The sequence below is a fragment of the Sceloporus occidentalis genome, unplaced genomic scaffold (assembly GCF_023333645.1).
Source record: "Sceloporus occidentalis isolate IW3139 unplaced genomic scaffold, rSceOcc1.0.p SCAF_3, whole genome shotgun sequence".
Taxonomy (NCBI): Eukaryota; Metazoa; Chordata; class Lepidosauria; order Squamata; family Phrynosomatidae; genus Sceloporus; species Sceloporus occidentalis.
This window is the reverse complement of record NW_028316983.1, coordinates 85,957,725-85,972,787: the sequence shown is the minus strand read 5'-3', so window position 1 is coordinate 85,972,787 and position 15,063 is coordinate 85,957,725. Positions and strand designations below refer to the sequence as shown.

Below are 15,063 nucleotides of genomic sequence, written 5' to 3'. Positions count from 1 at the left end.
GTCATTCAGCGCCCACAGTTTATTTTATATTACAGTTCTTTCTTCTTCCTTTGCTTCTGTCTTTTCATAACCAAACATAAATTGTAGACTTTGGACACCTATCCTTTGCTTTTGAAGATGAAGTTAGCTACTTTAGTGTTTATTTTTCATGCCGCCTATTTTTCACTACCTCTCTTAGAATATTGATTAGTATAACAGAAAGCTCACAGGCTTCTACATGGAGAAATGGCATAGGTCCTGTTCCTACTATGATTTAAAGTGATTTGCTGAATGGATTATATGTGCGTCGTTCACACTTGAAACAGTTTCAGAACCAACTGTGCTCGGTTTGACCTGCTGCGAAGTGAGGCAAATGCAGAAAAATTGCTTTTTTTTTGAAGACGGATTAAAAAATTGTTCTTTTGAAAAGTATCTATTAGCAAGCATGTTCAACAAGTGGGAACGATGGACCTGAATCACACTGCACTGGAGGTGAGGGACTAATGGCAGAGGGCTGGCAGAGGGTGTAACCCATCTCGCCCCAGGTTTTTGGGAAATCTGCCATTTTTTCCCTTCTCCTTTCCCAGGACCTGTCCTACAGTCCAAACTTATCTCCAGGAGGAATTCCAAAATGTCCTCCATTCTGAGCATGAATAGGAAGCATTAATTTATATGCTGTGTTTTAGCTTGTGTGTGTGTATATGTGTGTGTGTGATATTTCCCATTTTTGCTGGCAAGTCCTTCATTTGGTGATGCCATGTCCTCCTTTGCGGTGAGGGCATCCGTTCACCCTGGCCCTGGGCTCTGGAGCCGCTTGGAGGTCACCACCGTCCTCAACCCAGGCCTATCAAACCCACGCAGAGGCCAGGCCAGCAAAGAACCCTTAATTAGGGATACCCCCTCCGTGAGCTCAGAGTTTCTATACTATACTATACTATATATATATATATATATATATATATATATATATGGGGCTTGGATCCAGCTTACTTGAAGGAACGCCTCCTCCCATATAATCCTTCCCGCACACTCGGGTCCTCTGGGAGGAACTTCCCAGAGGGCCTTTTCAGCTGCCGCTCCAAAAATCTGGAATGACCTGCTGGAGGAGGTCTGTCAGATCACATCTCTTGATGCTTTTAAAAAGGCGATAAAAATGATCCTCTTCCGGCAAGCCTTTCCAGACTAACCTCTCCTAAACCAGAATCAACCGCCCATGTTAATCAGCCCCCCTCATTATTGCCCATTATTGTCATAGTGCTGTTACTTTTTGCCAAGTTGTTTTAACTGATGTTGTTCCAGTTAATTTTTTTTATTGTTATTATTTTGTACTGATGAGAGGGAGGGTAGAAGGGTGGGGGTTTTGGGAGACTGTTTCCTTATTTTTCCCCCTGTGATTTTGTATTTGAAATTTTCCTTGCTGTTACTCGCCTCAATCCTCAAATGGGAAAGGCGGGATACAATTATTATTATTATTATTATTATTATTATTATTATTATTATTATTATGTGCCATTGCAATAGGGAGATTTACATCTGAGTAGAGAGCCAGTAAAGGAGCCAGGGTTCAAATCCCCAATTACTTAGGGAAACCCCCTCTGTGAGCTCTGGATTCCCATATAATATGTGCCATTGCAATAGGGGGATTTACATCTGAGTAGAGAGCCAGGCTGCTGTAGTGTCTTGAGCGTTGGACTAGGAGACCAGGGTTTGAAACCCTATTAAGCCATGGAAACCCACTGGGTGACCTTGGGCAAGTCCCACTCTTTCAGGCTCAGAGGACTGCAATGGCACATTCTCCTTTGAAGAAACTGGCCAAGAAAACTCAGCAATAGGGTTGCCTTAGGGTTGTACTCCTTTCCCAGGACCCTTCCTACCTTCTAACCTTCTCTCCAAGAGGAATATCAAAACGTCCTCCATTCTGAATATGACTAGGAAGCATGAATTTATAAGCGTGTTTTCAGCTTTTGGCTGTGTGTGTGTGTGTGTGTGTGGGGGGGGGGGTGATGTCCTTCATTTTTACTGGCAGGTCCTCCATTTGAGTTGAAGGTTTGGCTGGGCAAAGAAACCCACTATCTCTCTCTCTGTGTCTTTCTCTCTGTGTGTTGTCTCTCTTCTCTCTTTCTCCCTCCTCCCTCGGTGGTTCCTCAGTGATCCAAATCCCTTGCTATTGGGCTCCCAGTGACTTCATGCAATGCCAATCTTAAATGTGAGTGCAGGGGCTCCAGCGCTAAAAGCTAAAATATAAATGTCCTGCTCCAAATGGGGACCCTTTGTAATTCCTCCTGGACAGAGACTGCAGATGGAGGATGTGCCCTGGGATAGGAGGATAACCTTTGGTCAACCTGACCTGGAGTCATTTCCTCAGTCTTTCCGATTAAAAGATGGTTGTGAGAGTGAAGCTCCAAACTTTTTAACTTGGGTCCCACTCCATAACCAGGGTGACCCAATGTCCTCACCAACAAGGAGGACAAGGCTCCCCTTTCTCTGGATATGTCTCACTCTTCTTGTTGTTGAGAGTGTCTGGGTAGTGAGGACAATGGCGAAGGCAGAGGAGGAAGAGGAGGACCCCTGTCACCACTGGATCTGCTCCCTCTGACCACCAAGGAGGAGGAGAGGAGCAGCATTGCCCCCTCGGAGGCATCCACGAGTGCCATGGAGACCTCCTTCTCTGCATCGATGAGACAGTGCAAATCAGGTGGGAATGACAATCATGTTAAAAAAAAGACACAAATTCATGGAATAATGAAATAATATGCTTCCATAGTGGGAACTACGCATCAGCCTGAATCAGTTCAGAGACCCAGTGTCAATGCGACTCACAATGTGATTTAAATGCAAGTGGGAATGGCCTCAAAGATATAGTTCAATAGAACTGAGGAAGTAACAAGCACCTGAAAATATATCATCTATGGATGGGTCAGTCATTTTTCATTCACCACACTTTGACCAGAACAAAATCAGTTTCCCATCTGGAACTGTATTTGGATGAAAAATGCTGAACACCACTAAGCTGCTTAAAAATCTAAACGGGGGTACTAGAATTTGGACAATAATAGCCTAAGTAAGAAAATATTTTGAGCCAGCCCATTCCCCATTACATCTTAAATGTCAAGCTTCAAATGAGAAATGATGAGTTTTTTGGACTGTTGGACATCATGATTCACTTCATCATGTAAAACACAGAAAGCATATACAACCCAGGAACTGTGCAAGTTACCATCCTGTGTCCTGACCATTGTGGCCAAATGCCATAATGAGATAGGAGGGTAAACAGGAGCAGCCAAAAATGGCAATGGCAGCTCAATATCTCATCACTGAATCCATTACTTCTTTCATGCATCCCCTTGTTCTTTTTATTGTATCTTCTACTTTAGTTCTGGAGTCCTAAAAAACCTCAACTGAAGCTGCTCTCACACCCTTGCCTTTCAAACATCGTCAGGTCAGAAAGTCATCAAAGAGGTGGCTTAACCTGCTGAAGTGATTGTGTCGAGGTGACTGTACACAAGAGATCACTATTTTCTTCCTTCTTTTAAGCAACAATGATTTTCTGCTGTTCAGCAGAAAAATTATTGCAAATTTCAAACACTAGGGTGCCACCTTATGCCAATCTAAGACTTACATTTCATTCTGCTTTATCATTGCAAGAGAACACACATACAATATACCTGTTTATGTAATGATGACAATATATTACTATCATCTGTTTTAGCTGAAGCATTTAACCACAGACCAGTCCAATCAACCCAATGCCAGCATTAAAAGACTGATACATTTCTGCATTTTTCAGATATTATAGAAGTACACTTGTAAAGTGAAAGACTGAATATAAGTTTAATATCTGCAGCAAATAATAATTCATGTGTGTCTGTGTGTGTACTGAAGGGGGACTTCACAGACAATATTTTAAAAATATTGCATCTATTTGGATATCTAAATGTGATTAGATGGTCCAAGAAGTTAGTGCAACAGTGCTTAGGCACATGAGAGAAACCCATTCCTTTTAATGAAGCATTGATATATATGTCTAAAGATGCATGAAGATGCAGAGAAAGCACCTTCCATTGAAGTGAAAGGGAAAGTTGTTCTTAGTATGTACTGGAATAAAAGCACATGGTCAACTGCTGCCTTTCCCCAGTAACGAACATCAATTACATAATCTGGAAAAGGCAGTAGCATTACTTACTGGAGCAAGATCAACATTTCAACTTAGTTTTTCACTATAGATGAATATCACAATAGCACAAACTTCTCAGGCTCTGGTTTAGCTGTCATCAGAGCAGAGGCACAGCAATGAGACAATAATGACCATGTCTCCTTGGACTGTCTGGATTATGTCATAGTAAAATACAATCAAAGGACCTTTGATCAATGGAACAGGGTGGTGACAGGTACTCCTAATTCACTGTTGTTAGTGAATATTGACAAACTGGTAATGATCATACTGCAGCATGTCATTCAGACAAAGGGCATTAGCATTCTTTAAAGGTCAAAAGCAATGACTTTAAAAAGGCAGGATCCCATTCTATTTAGGCCTCAGAAAGCTGAAATTGTGTATACAAATGTGTGAGAGCCATAAGATCACAAATATAGGACATTACTGCATTTGTGTATAAGTATTTGCAGGTTCATAAAACCTGTGGCTGTAAAGAAATGATCAGTGCTGCATAATGCAGATGTAAAACATACATTTAGACAGGGGATATAAATACAAAGCATTTGCCATCATACATAAAGAGATTTTTTTAGTATTTGTACATCATTTGACATTACAATATGTCAAAGTGGTTCATATTTTAAAGCATTATAAAATAAAATTAAAAAGTATAAAGCATTATAAAAATAACTTTAAAACACATTCATGACTTTTTTAAAAATTCTGATGTTCTGTGATTGAAAACACAGGAATTTCTAAAAGCGACTACCTGACATTCTGAAACTGCTGGGAAATACGATGCTGCAGACCGGGGTAAACGGCGAGGTGTATTAATGCAGACCAATAATGCTGTTACTGAACCCTCCAGAAGAATTCTCAGCAAAGACAGAATGCATCTCCATCTTGTCTCAGATCCAAGTCACATTCCCCCAAACTGGAAGTGACCTTTACAGTACAGTGACCTGAGCCAGTTTCAAAATGAAGAGTCTATGGGTGCAGCTAAACAATTTTCATACCCAATGATATATGGGACAACTGGGGCCACATCCAGTCTTTTTCACTGCCTCAGGGATTCAAGGCGGGTGTGTGTGTGTGTGTGTGTGTGTGGAGAATTTTCCCAATTTTGAACTGAAAATCTGATATTTCCATGTGTGTGTGGATTGCATATCTTCTCCATTGACGCCCCCTTGTCGTGGGGGAGAGGCTTGCGTACCCTAATGAAATTGTGAGCTATGCTGGCGGTGGTATAATAGCTGCCGGTAGGGCCTCCCATGTCAGATAGGTCACAACCGAAGGGTCTGACCAAGAGCGCCAAAGGGCAGGATGGGCTCTCTAGCCTTAGGCAACCATCCTAGGAGAAGGAAAACTCTAATCCCAAACCTGGGCAGATGGTGCTTGTCTAACCCTGTAAGGTCAACCATCTAAGAGAAGGAAACTCTAATCAAACCTATGGCCCGAGGACCTCGCTGCCACCGTCCATGCTTGTCAAGGCCTAAGCAGACGAACCTCTGGTTTAAAGGGTGAGGCTAGTTCTGTGCACGTTGCCCTCCACCAGAAAAATCCATTGCACAGGCTCAAAGGATACATCCAACTTCCGAAAAAGCCCTGTAACGATAGGCAAGGGATGAAATGGCAGGTGTAAAGATGCACTGGAAGCCACAGACCCAACACTACATGCAGGTGGTTCAGGACTTTGGTCGCTTGAGACTGACTCGGGGATGACAGTCTTGTTCAGAAGCATCCTGAATGACCAAGCAGCCTTTTTTAAGCAGAGCACTGCTTGCTCCATATGGAGAGGGGCCTAGAAAAGGTGGCCTAACAAAAGTTTATCCCCATCTACCTGGTTGGCTAGTTGCGGCCAACGGGCATCTTCTGATGTGGTCAAACAAAGACAAAGAAACAAAGGCACACACCAGCCTCCAAAGGTGCAAATAGACTAACACTTGCATGCTGGAACATCAGAACCATGCAAGATTCTGCAGGTAGTGGACGTCCTGAGTGTCGTTCTGCTCTAATAGCCCATGAACTGTCACGACTTAACATTGACATCGCTGCTCTTAGTGAAGTTCGTCTCCACGAGGAAGGCAGCCTTAAAGAACACGGTGCCGGCTACACACTCTACTGGTCTGGCAAATCGAAAACTGAAAAACATCTTTCAGGTGCAGGCTTTATGATCAAAAACTCCATTGCCTCCAAACTCGAAACCTTGCCAACAGGACACTCTGATCGCATTATCTTCTTACGCCTCCCACATGTTGTTCTCTTCAGTATATATACCCCAACTATGCAACCCTGTGGAGAAAGACAAATTCTACTCAGACCTACGCCACCTTATACAAAAAGTCCCTGCAGAAAACAAAATCATTATCCTTGCTGACTTCAATGCCAGAGTAGGAAAGAACTTTGAAGCCTGGAAAGGTGTTTTAGGCAAGCATGGTGTTGGAAATTGTAATGATAACGGACACCTTATGCTAGAGTTTTGTGCAGAACAGCAGCTGACTATTACAAACACCATCTTTCAGCAGAAAGATAGCTTGAAGACAACCTGGATGCATCCCTGATCGAAACACTGGCACCTCACTGACTATATCCTAGTGCGCCAGAGAAATATTCGCGATGTCCGTCATATCCGAGTGATATCCAGTGCAGAATGTCAAACAGACCATTGCCTCATAAGATGTAAACTAAATCTTCATTTTACGTTTAAACCTAAGAGGGGTGGCATCCTAAAGAGGAGACTCCAAGTCAACAATCTTCAACAAGCTGCCGTGAGAGACAACTTCCAGGCAAATTTGCAAACAAAACTCTTCTCCTACAGCGCTTTGGCAACATATCAAAAACAGCATCCTGCAATCTGCGGAAGAATTTAGGATTCTCCCTCAAGAAAAATCAAGACTGGTTTGATGAAAACAACCAAGAGATCCAGGAACTGTTGGCAAAGAAGAGAACTTCCCACCAGGCACACCTCACCCAGCCATCCTGCCATGTAAAATTGTAGCCTTTCGCCTCACATGTAGTCAGCTCCAACAAAAGCTCTGAGACCTTTAGAACAAGTGGTGGATCAACTTAGCAGAAAAGACACAATGTTGTGCAGATCTGGGTGATTCCAGAGGATTTTATGAAGCTCTCAAAGCAGTGTTTGTACCTACATATCGGGTCCAAAGCTCCCTATACAGTACAGATGGCCAAACACTAATCACAGATAAAGCTTCAATTCTGAACTGATGGGCTGAACATTTCCAAAGCCTCCTTAGTGCCAATCGAGTAGTCCAAGACTCAGCTATTCAACATATGACACAACAACCGATGAAAAATGAATTGGACATAGCTCCTGTTTTGGAAGAGACCCTTAAGGCCATACAACAGATGAAAAATGGAAAGGCAGCTGGGATTGATGGAATTCCACCTGAAGCTTGGAAACACAGAGGTCATGTACTCCATGCTAAACTCCACGAGCTCCTTGTGAGTTACTGGGAAAAAGGTGAACTGCCATCAGATCTCCAAGATGCAGTCATCATCACCCTGTATAAGAAAAAAGGAGCAAAATCCAACTGCTCAAACTATCGAGGTATAACACTGCTCTCCATCACTGGAAAAATCCTTGCAAGGATACTCCTGAACAGATTAGTTCCTGCTATTGCAGAAGAACTTCTCCATGAAAGCCAATGCTGCTTTAGATCTAATAGGAGCACTACAGATATGATATTTGCTCTTAGACAACTGCAAGAGAAATGTAGAGAGCAGAACAAAGGACTCTATGTAACATTTGTCGACCTCACCAAAGCCTTCAACACTGTGAGTAGAAAAGGTCTGTGGCAGATCCTGGAATGACTAGGATGCCTACCCAAATTCCTCAAAATGATTATCCTGCTACATGAAGGCCAGCAGGCAACACTCTCTTGGAGCCCTTTCTAATAACTAATGATGTGAAACAAGGTTGTGTTCTCACTCCAACTCTACTTATAGTCTTCTTCAGCATGATGCTCCAAAGGGCTATGGCAGATCTCTAAGAAGAAGATGGCATTTATATATGCTACCGTACTGATGGTAGTGTGTTTAACTTAAGGCGTCTGAGGGCTCTCACTAAGACTCTAAACTATCTAGTCCGTGAGCTGCTTTTTGCTGACGATGCTGCCCTCATTGCCCATACGGAAGCAGCTCTGCAGCACCTAACATCTTGCTTTGCTACAGCTGCAGAGCTCTTTGGGTTGGAAGTCAGCCTGAAGAAAACGGAAGTTCTCTACCAGCCGGCACCTCAGGAAGAACACTACCATCCCCACATCACTGTAGGCACATCTGTGCTTAAGTCCATCCAGCAGTTCACCTACCTGGGAAGCATAATCTCTTCAGATGCCAAGATTGATAAAGAGATTGATCACAGATTAGCAAAGGCATATAGTGCATTCGGAAGGCTTCACAAAAGAGTCTGGAGTAATAAACACCTGAGGCGAAGCACAAAAATCAGTGTGTATAGAGCCATTGTACTGTCTATTCTCCTTTATGGGTCTGAAACATGGGTCACCTATCGCCAACACCTACGACTCCTCGGACGCTTTCATCAGCGCTGTTTATGCAGAATTCTAAATATACACTGGACTGACTATGTGACAAATGTTGCTGTTCTTGAGCAAGCAGGGACCACCAGCATTGAGGCCATGCTATTGAGGATGCAGCTGCACTGGCCAGGACGCATTTCTAGGATGAAGGACCATCGCCTCCCCAAAATAGTATTTTACGGTGAACTCGCCATGGGTCAGCGTAAGAGGGGCACTCCAAAGAAGAGATACAAGGACTCCCTAAAACAACATCTCAGGCTCGGCCAAATTGATCACCAACAATGGTCTGCCCTGGCCTCGCATCAGGAGGCATGGAGACGCACTATCCACGATGCTGCATCCTTTTTCGAAAACTCACACCGAACGAGTCTTGAAGAAAAATGACAATGCAGAAAGAACCACAACCCAGAAACATCACCCAAGGAGACTTTCTGCTGTGCTTTCTGCAACCGGACTTGTTTATCTCGGATTGGCCTTTTTAGTCATCAACGCGCTTGTAGGAAACGCGGGATGAGTCCTTCCTGAATCTTAGTTCGCGAAGTAAAGCCAGATGGGGGATTGCATAGTGACATCAGTGTGAAGGCAGGAGGAATAATTTAGAAATATGTAGATTCACACATAGGAGGTGGAGAAAAAAATCCAGAGTAACCATGACCATGCTTATTACTTTAATATAAAGTACATTACATGATATTTATTTTCTTGATATAATGCGTAATACAACACAATTTACTAAGCAAGTGTCAAAGCACAGTATGAATGTACTAATTTACAAAACCTCTTATGTAGTAATTATACAAGGGTGAAAAAAAATCAAAGGAAGAACTGAAATTTAAAATTGTTTACTATAATGAGAAATTATACTTACTTTGTGAGACCCTTACTAGTTCAGTCACACTGAAAACACCTGATGTGACAAAACTGTCTTGGAAGCCCAAATGTCCTAAAAAAACACAAGAAAATTAGAGATGTGATTAATGTTAAGTACTTAATGACTGTATTCTCAAATACCTTTGTAACTGTTTAATGCAGAAGAAATTAAATATTTAATTTCCCACTTATCACTAATTGCTGCTTAGGTAGGCAGATATATGGGCAGAGTTTAGGGAAGTTAACATGACACATTAACAGGCTGTATACATTAAAGCATCTAAATCGGAAATCTGAAACAAAAGAAGCTCATTTTAATAAACAGTTACCTTAGATGACCTTAACAACTCAATGATTGAAATTAAAATACTGTACCTAAGAATCAGACGGGATAGATAAGTTCTATAATCGTTTTAAACATTATTCTCCAAAGAAACATCTGATCAGGATTATCTACTCCTTCAGTCAACCAAAACAAGATTTAAAGATGCACTCTTAATTTTCTGAGGTTACATTAGGGAGATCTTGAACTAGCAGCTGTTTTTAAAAAAAATCTTGAAACAGAATGCCTTTCAAAAAAGAAGAGAACAAGATTTTTTTTTAAAAAAAAGAAAAACTCTTTAAAATGAGCTTTTCAAAAGGGAAACCAAATCTTTGCATAAGAAAGCTTTAACTCTAATCCTCTGAATTTCTTTAAGAGACAGGGCATATGGTGGCTTGCTGATTTCATTTGTGTAAAGGATATTTTAAATCAAAATGTTATTACACTTTCCATAACAAGGAGTTCCCCTTTTCTGTAAAACATGCCTATCACCAAATGTTAATTTAATTTTCTGGGTATAATCAATTACAAAACAAGACGCTCTCAAAGTGCATGATGGGTACAAGGAATTCTGCTGAACCACACAGATTGCTTCATACGGTACCTATCCAAACTTCAATTAGAGGTCCATAGCTGATAGGCTAGCACGACCTATTGCTTTTGAAGCAGGGTCAAAGTAAACTGAAGATAAAGGGATTATTAAAAGAACTTTAAAGTCATTCTTGTCCGTAGGATAAGTGGCCTACCTTTTAAGGTTATACTAATTAAGGTTAATGATTCTAATATGTGTGCACACACACCCATGTTACTTAATGTAACATAAGGCTCCATGTGCTTAGGCACAATTTTGATTTCCCTGATCTACTGAACATTTCTTATCCATTTAATTAAGTTCTTGCATCTTTCACACACATATACATACAATCTTTATTTATTTGGTGAGTACAAAGATTCATTGAATTCTCCCAGAATGATTTATTAAATTATCCAAAATTTAAAATTACTGCAAATTTTTTTTAGCATTGACAGGATTATTAGGAACCACCTCTGAAGTGCCTTCATTCAGGCAACATATTCACATTGATTTCCCAAAACTGACATAATTCCACAAGCATGTTTTGCAATCCAGAGACACCAGCTAGGATTCTGGATCTGCCAGTGTTCTTCCACCAATTATCAGCCAGGACTGCAGAATTTGTAACCAACACTAAAAGCTACATGAAAGATTTGGGCCTGACCAGACTATTAGCTAATGCTTCCCCTGGACAGCTACTCAGTTAAGTTGAAGGTCAAAGCTGCAAGTTTTTGAATAAATTCACCATACAATACTTATCCCCAGAAATCAATGCAGACTTTAGAACTGTGAACTGCATCTTCAAGTAATAAATTATCCCAGAATATATCTCCTGTGTGCTTATAATCTTGGAAAAGGATTCCTTTCCCAGGTATTAGTGAATGTAAGCCTTTTATATATTCTAGTCAATTGAGTACAACTTGAGACTGTAAATTAAACACATTCACTATAATCCTTTGTCCGTGGTCTTCAGTTTGTTTAATTTATGTATTCACAGTGAACTTTATAGTCTGCTTTCCCCATTGGAACATGCAGTATGGAGTAGTGGTTAAGGCAGGGGTGAACAGCTACAGCAGGTCAAGAGGTGGTGGTCCTCTTGGGTCTTTATAGACTACCAAAAATGCGCCACCCCAAAGTGATCAGCAGTCCATTTCTGGTTTTGAAAAACAGGTGTTTATGTTAAACAGCACAGTGCCTGCAACCACTTTAAAAGCTGAATTGCTACTCCTGACTTCAGAAGAAGCAAATCAACTTTTTTTCCTAGAAAAAAGTGGCAGCCCAAGGAGTCTGGAGGGCTGAAGGCCACATGAATGAAGGGCACAGAGCTTTGTCTATTTCTCGGTTAGAGTTTTGGACTGGGATTTAGAAGATTCCAGTTCAGGTCAAATTCCCACACATAGTCCCCAGGGTCCCTTTCACAGCAAATTTATAGCTCTACAATTCCACTTTAACTGCCATGGCAACATCCTATGGCATCCTGGGATTCACAATTTAGGGGAGAGCATTCAGAATTTCCAGCCAGATGGCTCCTCTACTGCCTCCCCAAACTATAAACTCGGGGTTTTCATAGGAATCACAGCACTATATCTGTGTTTGTAACAGGGCCCCAGGTGATCTCGGCCAGTCACTCTCCCTCAGACTGATCTACCACACTAGGTTATTATCTTAAGAATGACATGGGAAGAAGAGCCATAGATGGCACATTGTTAACTGGAAGAAAGTTGCAATATAATTTTAACTTAACTTATACACCTAGTGTGATAGAAGTGCACCCTTGAGATAAGATGCAGCCACTATAGCCAGTTTTGCAGGTCTCAATCTATCAGACTGTCCAGACTGTCTTTTTTTTCTGGCCAAAAAATTATAGGAAATTTGGCTGTGTGAATCTTGCCCATGTAGAGTATGGCCTGCTTCCAAGACTGATAATTCATAGTTTAAATTCAGGGCTCCTCTGCACTGTTTCACATCAAAAAACAAAAAGTGGACTTTCACCCACTTCTGGGGTTGTAGGGCTTTTGTTTTGGCTTGTATAGCAGTCTGCATGGCCCACTGTAGGGAGCAAACATAGTGTAGTGGTTTTAGTATTGGACTAGAACTCTTTAATACCAGGGTTGGAATCCCTGCTCAGCCATGGAAATCCATGGGTGACCTTGTGCAAATCACATTCTCTCAGTCTCAAAGGAAGGCAAAGGCAACCCCCCTATGAATAAATCTCACCAAGAAAATGACATGATAGGATTTAGGGTCAGTGTACATCAGAAATGACTTGGAGGCACACAGCAACAATGGTCCCTATGGGTGTCAGAAGCAGAAAACTGTCCCCCAGACCTACAAAAGTTGACTAACTCAGAAATAAAATAAAGGAAGAAATAAGAGGCTAATGAAACATATAAAACAACAAGAATCTAACTAATAAGCCTTAATGTATAATAATAACCACTTCAATATGACCCTCCACATAATTTAAAAATCAAGTGAATACATGCATTCTTCTAGTTATGCACGTTTTTACATTACCAACCACAATATTGATGAATAAATGGCTATAAAATGCATGTTTAATATTTATTATACAACCTGTAAATGCTACTTTTTCAAATCACTGAGTAATACCAATAAGGAAAAGCCTTATAAAGTATCTCAATATACATAGACCTCTTGAAACCTTAAAATAGTCATGATCAATTAGAACCTCAAGCCTATTATCTTAACCAAATGCCTGATTAGAAAGAAAAGCCTTCCATACTCTAACTGCAACTTGATTCCTCTTGGTTTTATCCCCTACTTAGAATTATCTTCTGTTTCACAAACAATGTCAAGCAAGTAACTTCTAATACTTATGGAATACATACTTATACTACTGGTTACAGAAACATCTTTGGAAAACCACTGAAAAGATTTTCTGATCTACCTAAGAGGTTGTTATCCATATCCTTTGATGTGGCAGTAAAGCCTGAGTAGATTTCAAATGCACTAGGCACATTGGATTCATTAATTTAATTTGGATTGTCAAGTACTTTAGTGTCTGAAACCTTTACAAAATCAGTAGCAGTTACACATTCTAATGTACTCCACATCTTGGACCTTTACTACAACTATTGTGGGCATTTGCTATTGGTTGAAAACACTGGCTGGCATTCTGTTAAGCGGTTACAAATGCATAAGCTAGACTTATGCATTTGTTCACATTTATAGTAGTGGCACTATTGCCATGATCACAAATGCTGCCTAAAACCTACCTTCTGCAGAAGCAGGATGTTTAAGGGGAGATCCCCACACTGAAGATCTCTGGCAGGAAGGGGCTGGAAATGTCATCCTGTTATAGCCTGATCATCAGAACAAATTTCTGTGGTTTGGTGAGGCCACTGACTGTTAAGGGCAGTTTCTGGTGTCATGTCAGAGGATGGTGTGTAGTTAACACAATCGTAACTATGGGCCCAAACAGACAGGCCACAATAAAGCTGCTTCAGGTCTCTTTGGAGATATGCTATTTAAATGCATGTGTCCTAAGAGACTGGACGCCGCACCAAAACCATGCTCCAGTTCTAAGGAATGGAGTGTAGCTTTCGTACAGCTTCTGGCCGCTTAAGATGCATGTGTCATTTAAACAGCATATCTCCAAAGTGACCTGAAGCAGCTTTATTTTGGCCTGTCTGTTCGGGACCTATGTCTGTGATGTAGGATATTGTCCACTGTTTTTCAGGTGTATCACCTAATATGAATTGTAGTATCAGTCTTATGGATGAGACAATGAGGAAATTCAACAATGGCTCCTTTTTATCCTGGAGAGAAGTGACCAGTGGGGTCCCACAGGGCTCTGTCCTGGGCCCAGTGCTATTCAACATCTTTATCAATGACTTGGAGCACAAAATTGGGGGCATACTTATCAAATTTGCAGATGACACCGAATTAGGAGGAGTAGCAAATACCCCAGAGGACAGGATCAAGATTCAAAGTGACCTGAACGGACTGGAAAGCTGGGCCAAGGCTAACAAAATGAAATTCAATACGGAGAAATGTAAGGTACTGCACTTAGGGCGGAAAAATGAAAATACACAGATATAGGATGGGGGACACCTGGCTGAATGAAACTATGTGTGAAAGGGATTTAGGAGTCCAAGTAGACCACTGTGGAATGGCCTGCCGGAAGAGATCCATCTTATTACCACCTTGGACACTTTTAAGAAGGCAGTCAAGACAGAGCTCTTCCAGCGGGCCTATCCATTTGAACCTGTTTAGGATATTCACCCATTAACCTTCGAGGATGATTATGTGTAAAACTGCTGTATAACGATAAGTTATTTTAAGTGATATCACTATTGCTGACATGATGTATTTATTGGAAATTGCTGTATTTTATTGATTGTATTGTATGTTTTTATTGGGTTGTAACCCCACCTCAACCCATAGGGAGAGGCGGGGCAATATAAATATTTTTTAATTTTTTTATTAATGTAGTTTTCAGTCATAAACAAGAGTCTACCATTTTCAAAAGCAAGTTTGTTTTTTTAAAAAGTTCTGTGTGGTTCTTGTTTTTCATACAAGTCTCCTTTCCCCACCCAGAAAAAGAAATAGACAAACACTAACTTTCCACTGTGGAAACATAGAC

The 15,063-nt window shown here is 41.0% G+C and overlaps 1 protein-coding gene across 8 annotated transcripts in view; it reads right to left on the bottom strand.

Annotated features, from left to right (window-relative positions):
- NFIA (nuclear factor I A) overlaps positions 1-15,063 on the bottom strand; it is a 573,426-nt gene that overhangs the window by 127,969 nt on the left and 430,394 nt on the right. For all 8 annotated transcript variants that reach the window (XM_089515284.1, XM_089515288.1, XM_089515285.1 and 5 more), the window contains one exon: positions 9,557-9,631. In XM_089515284.1, the coding sequence (XP_089371410.1) occupies positions 9,557-9,631 (75 nt within the window). The remainder of the gene's footprint in view (positions 1-9,556; positions 9,632-15,063) is intronic.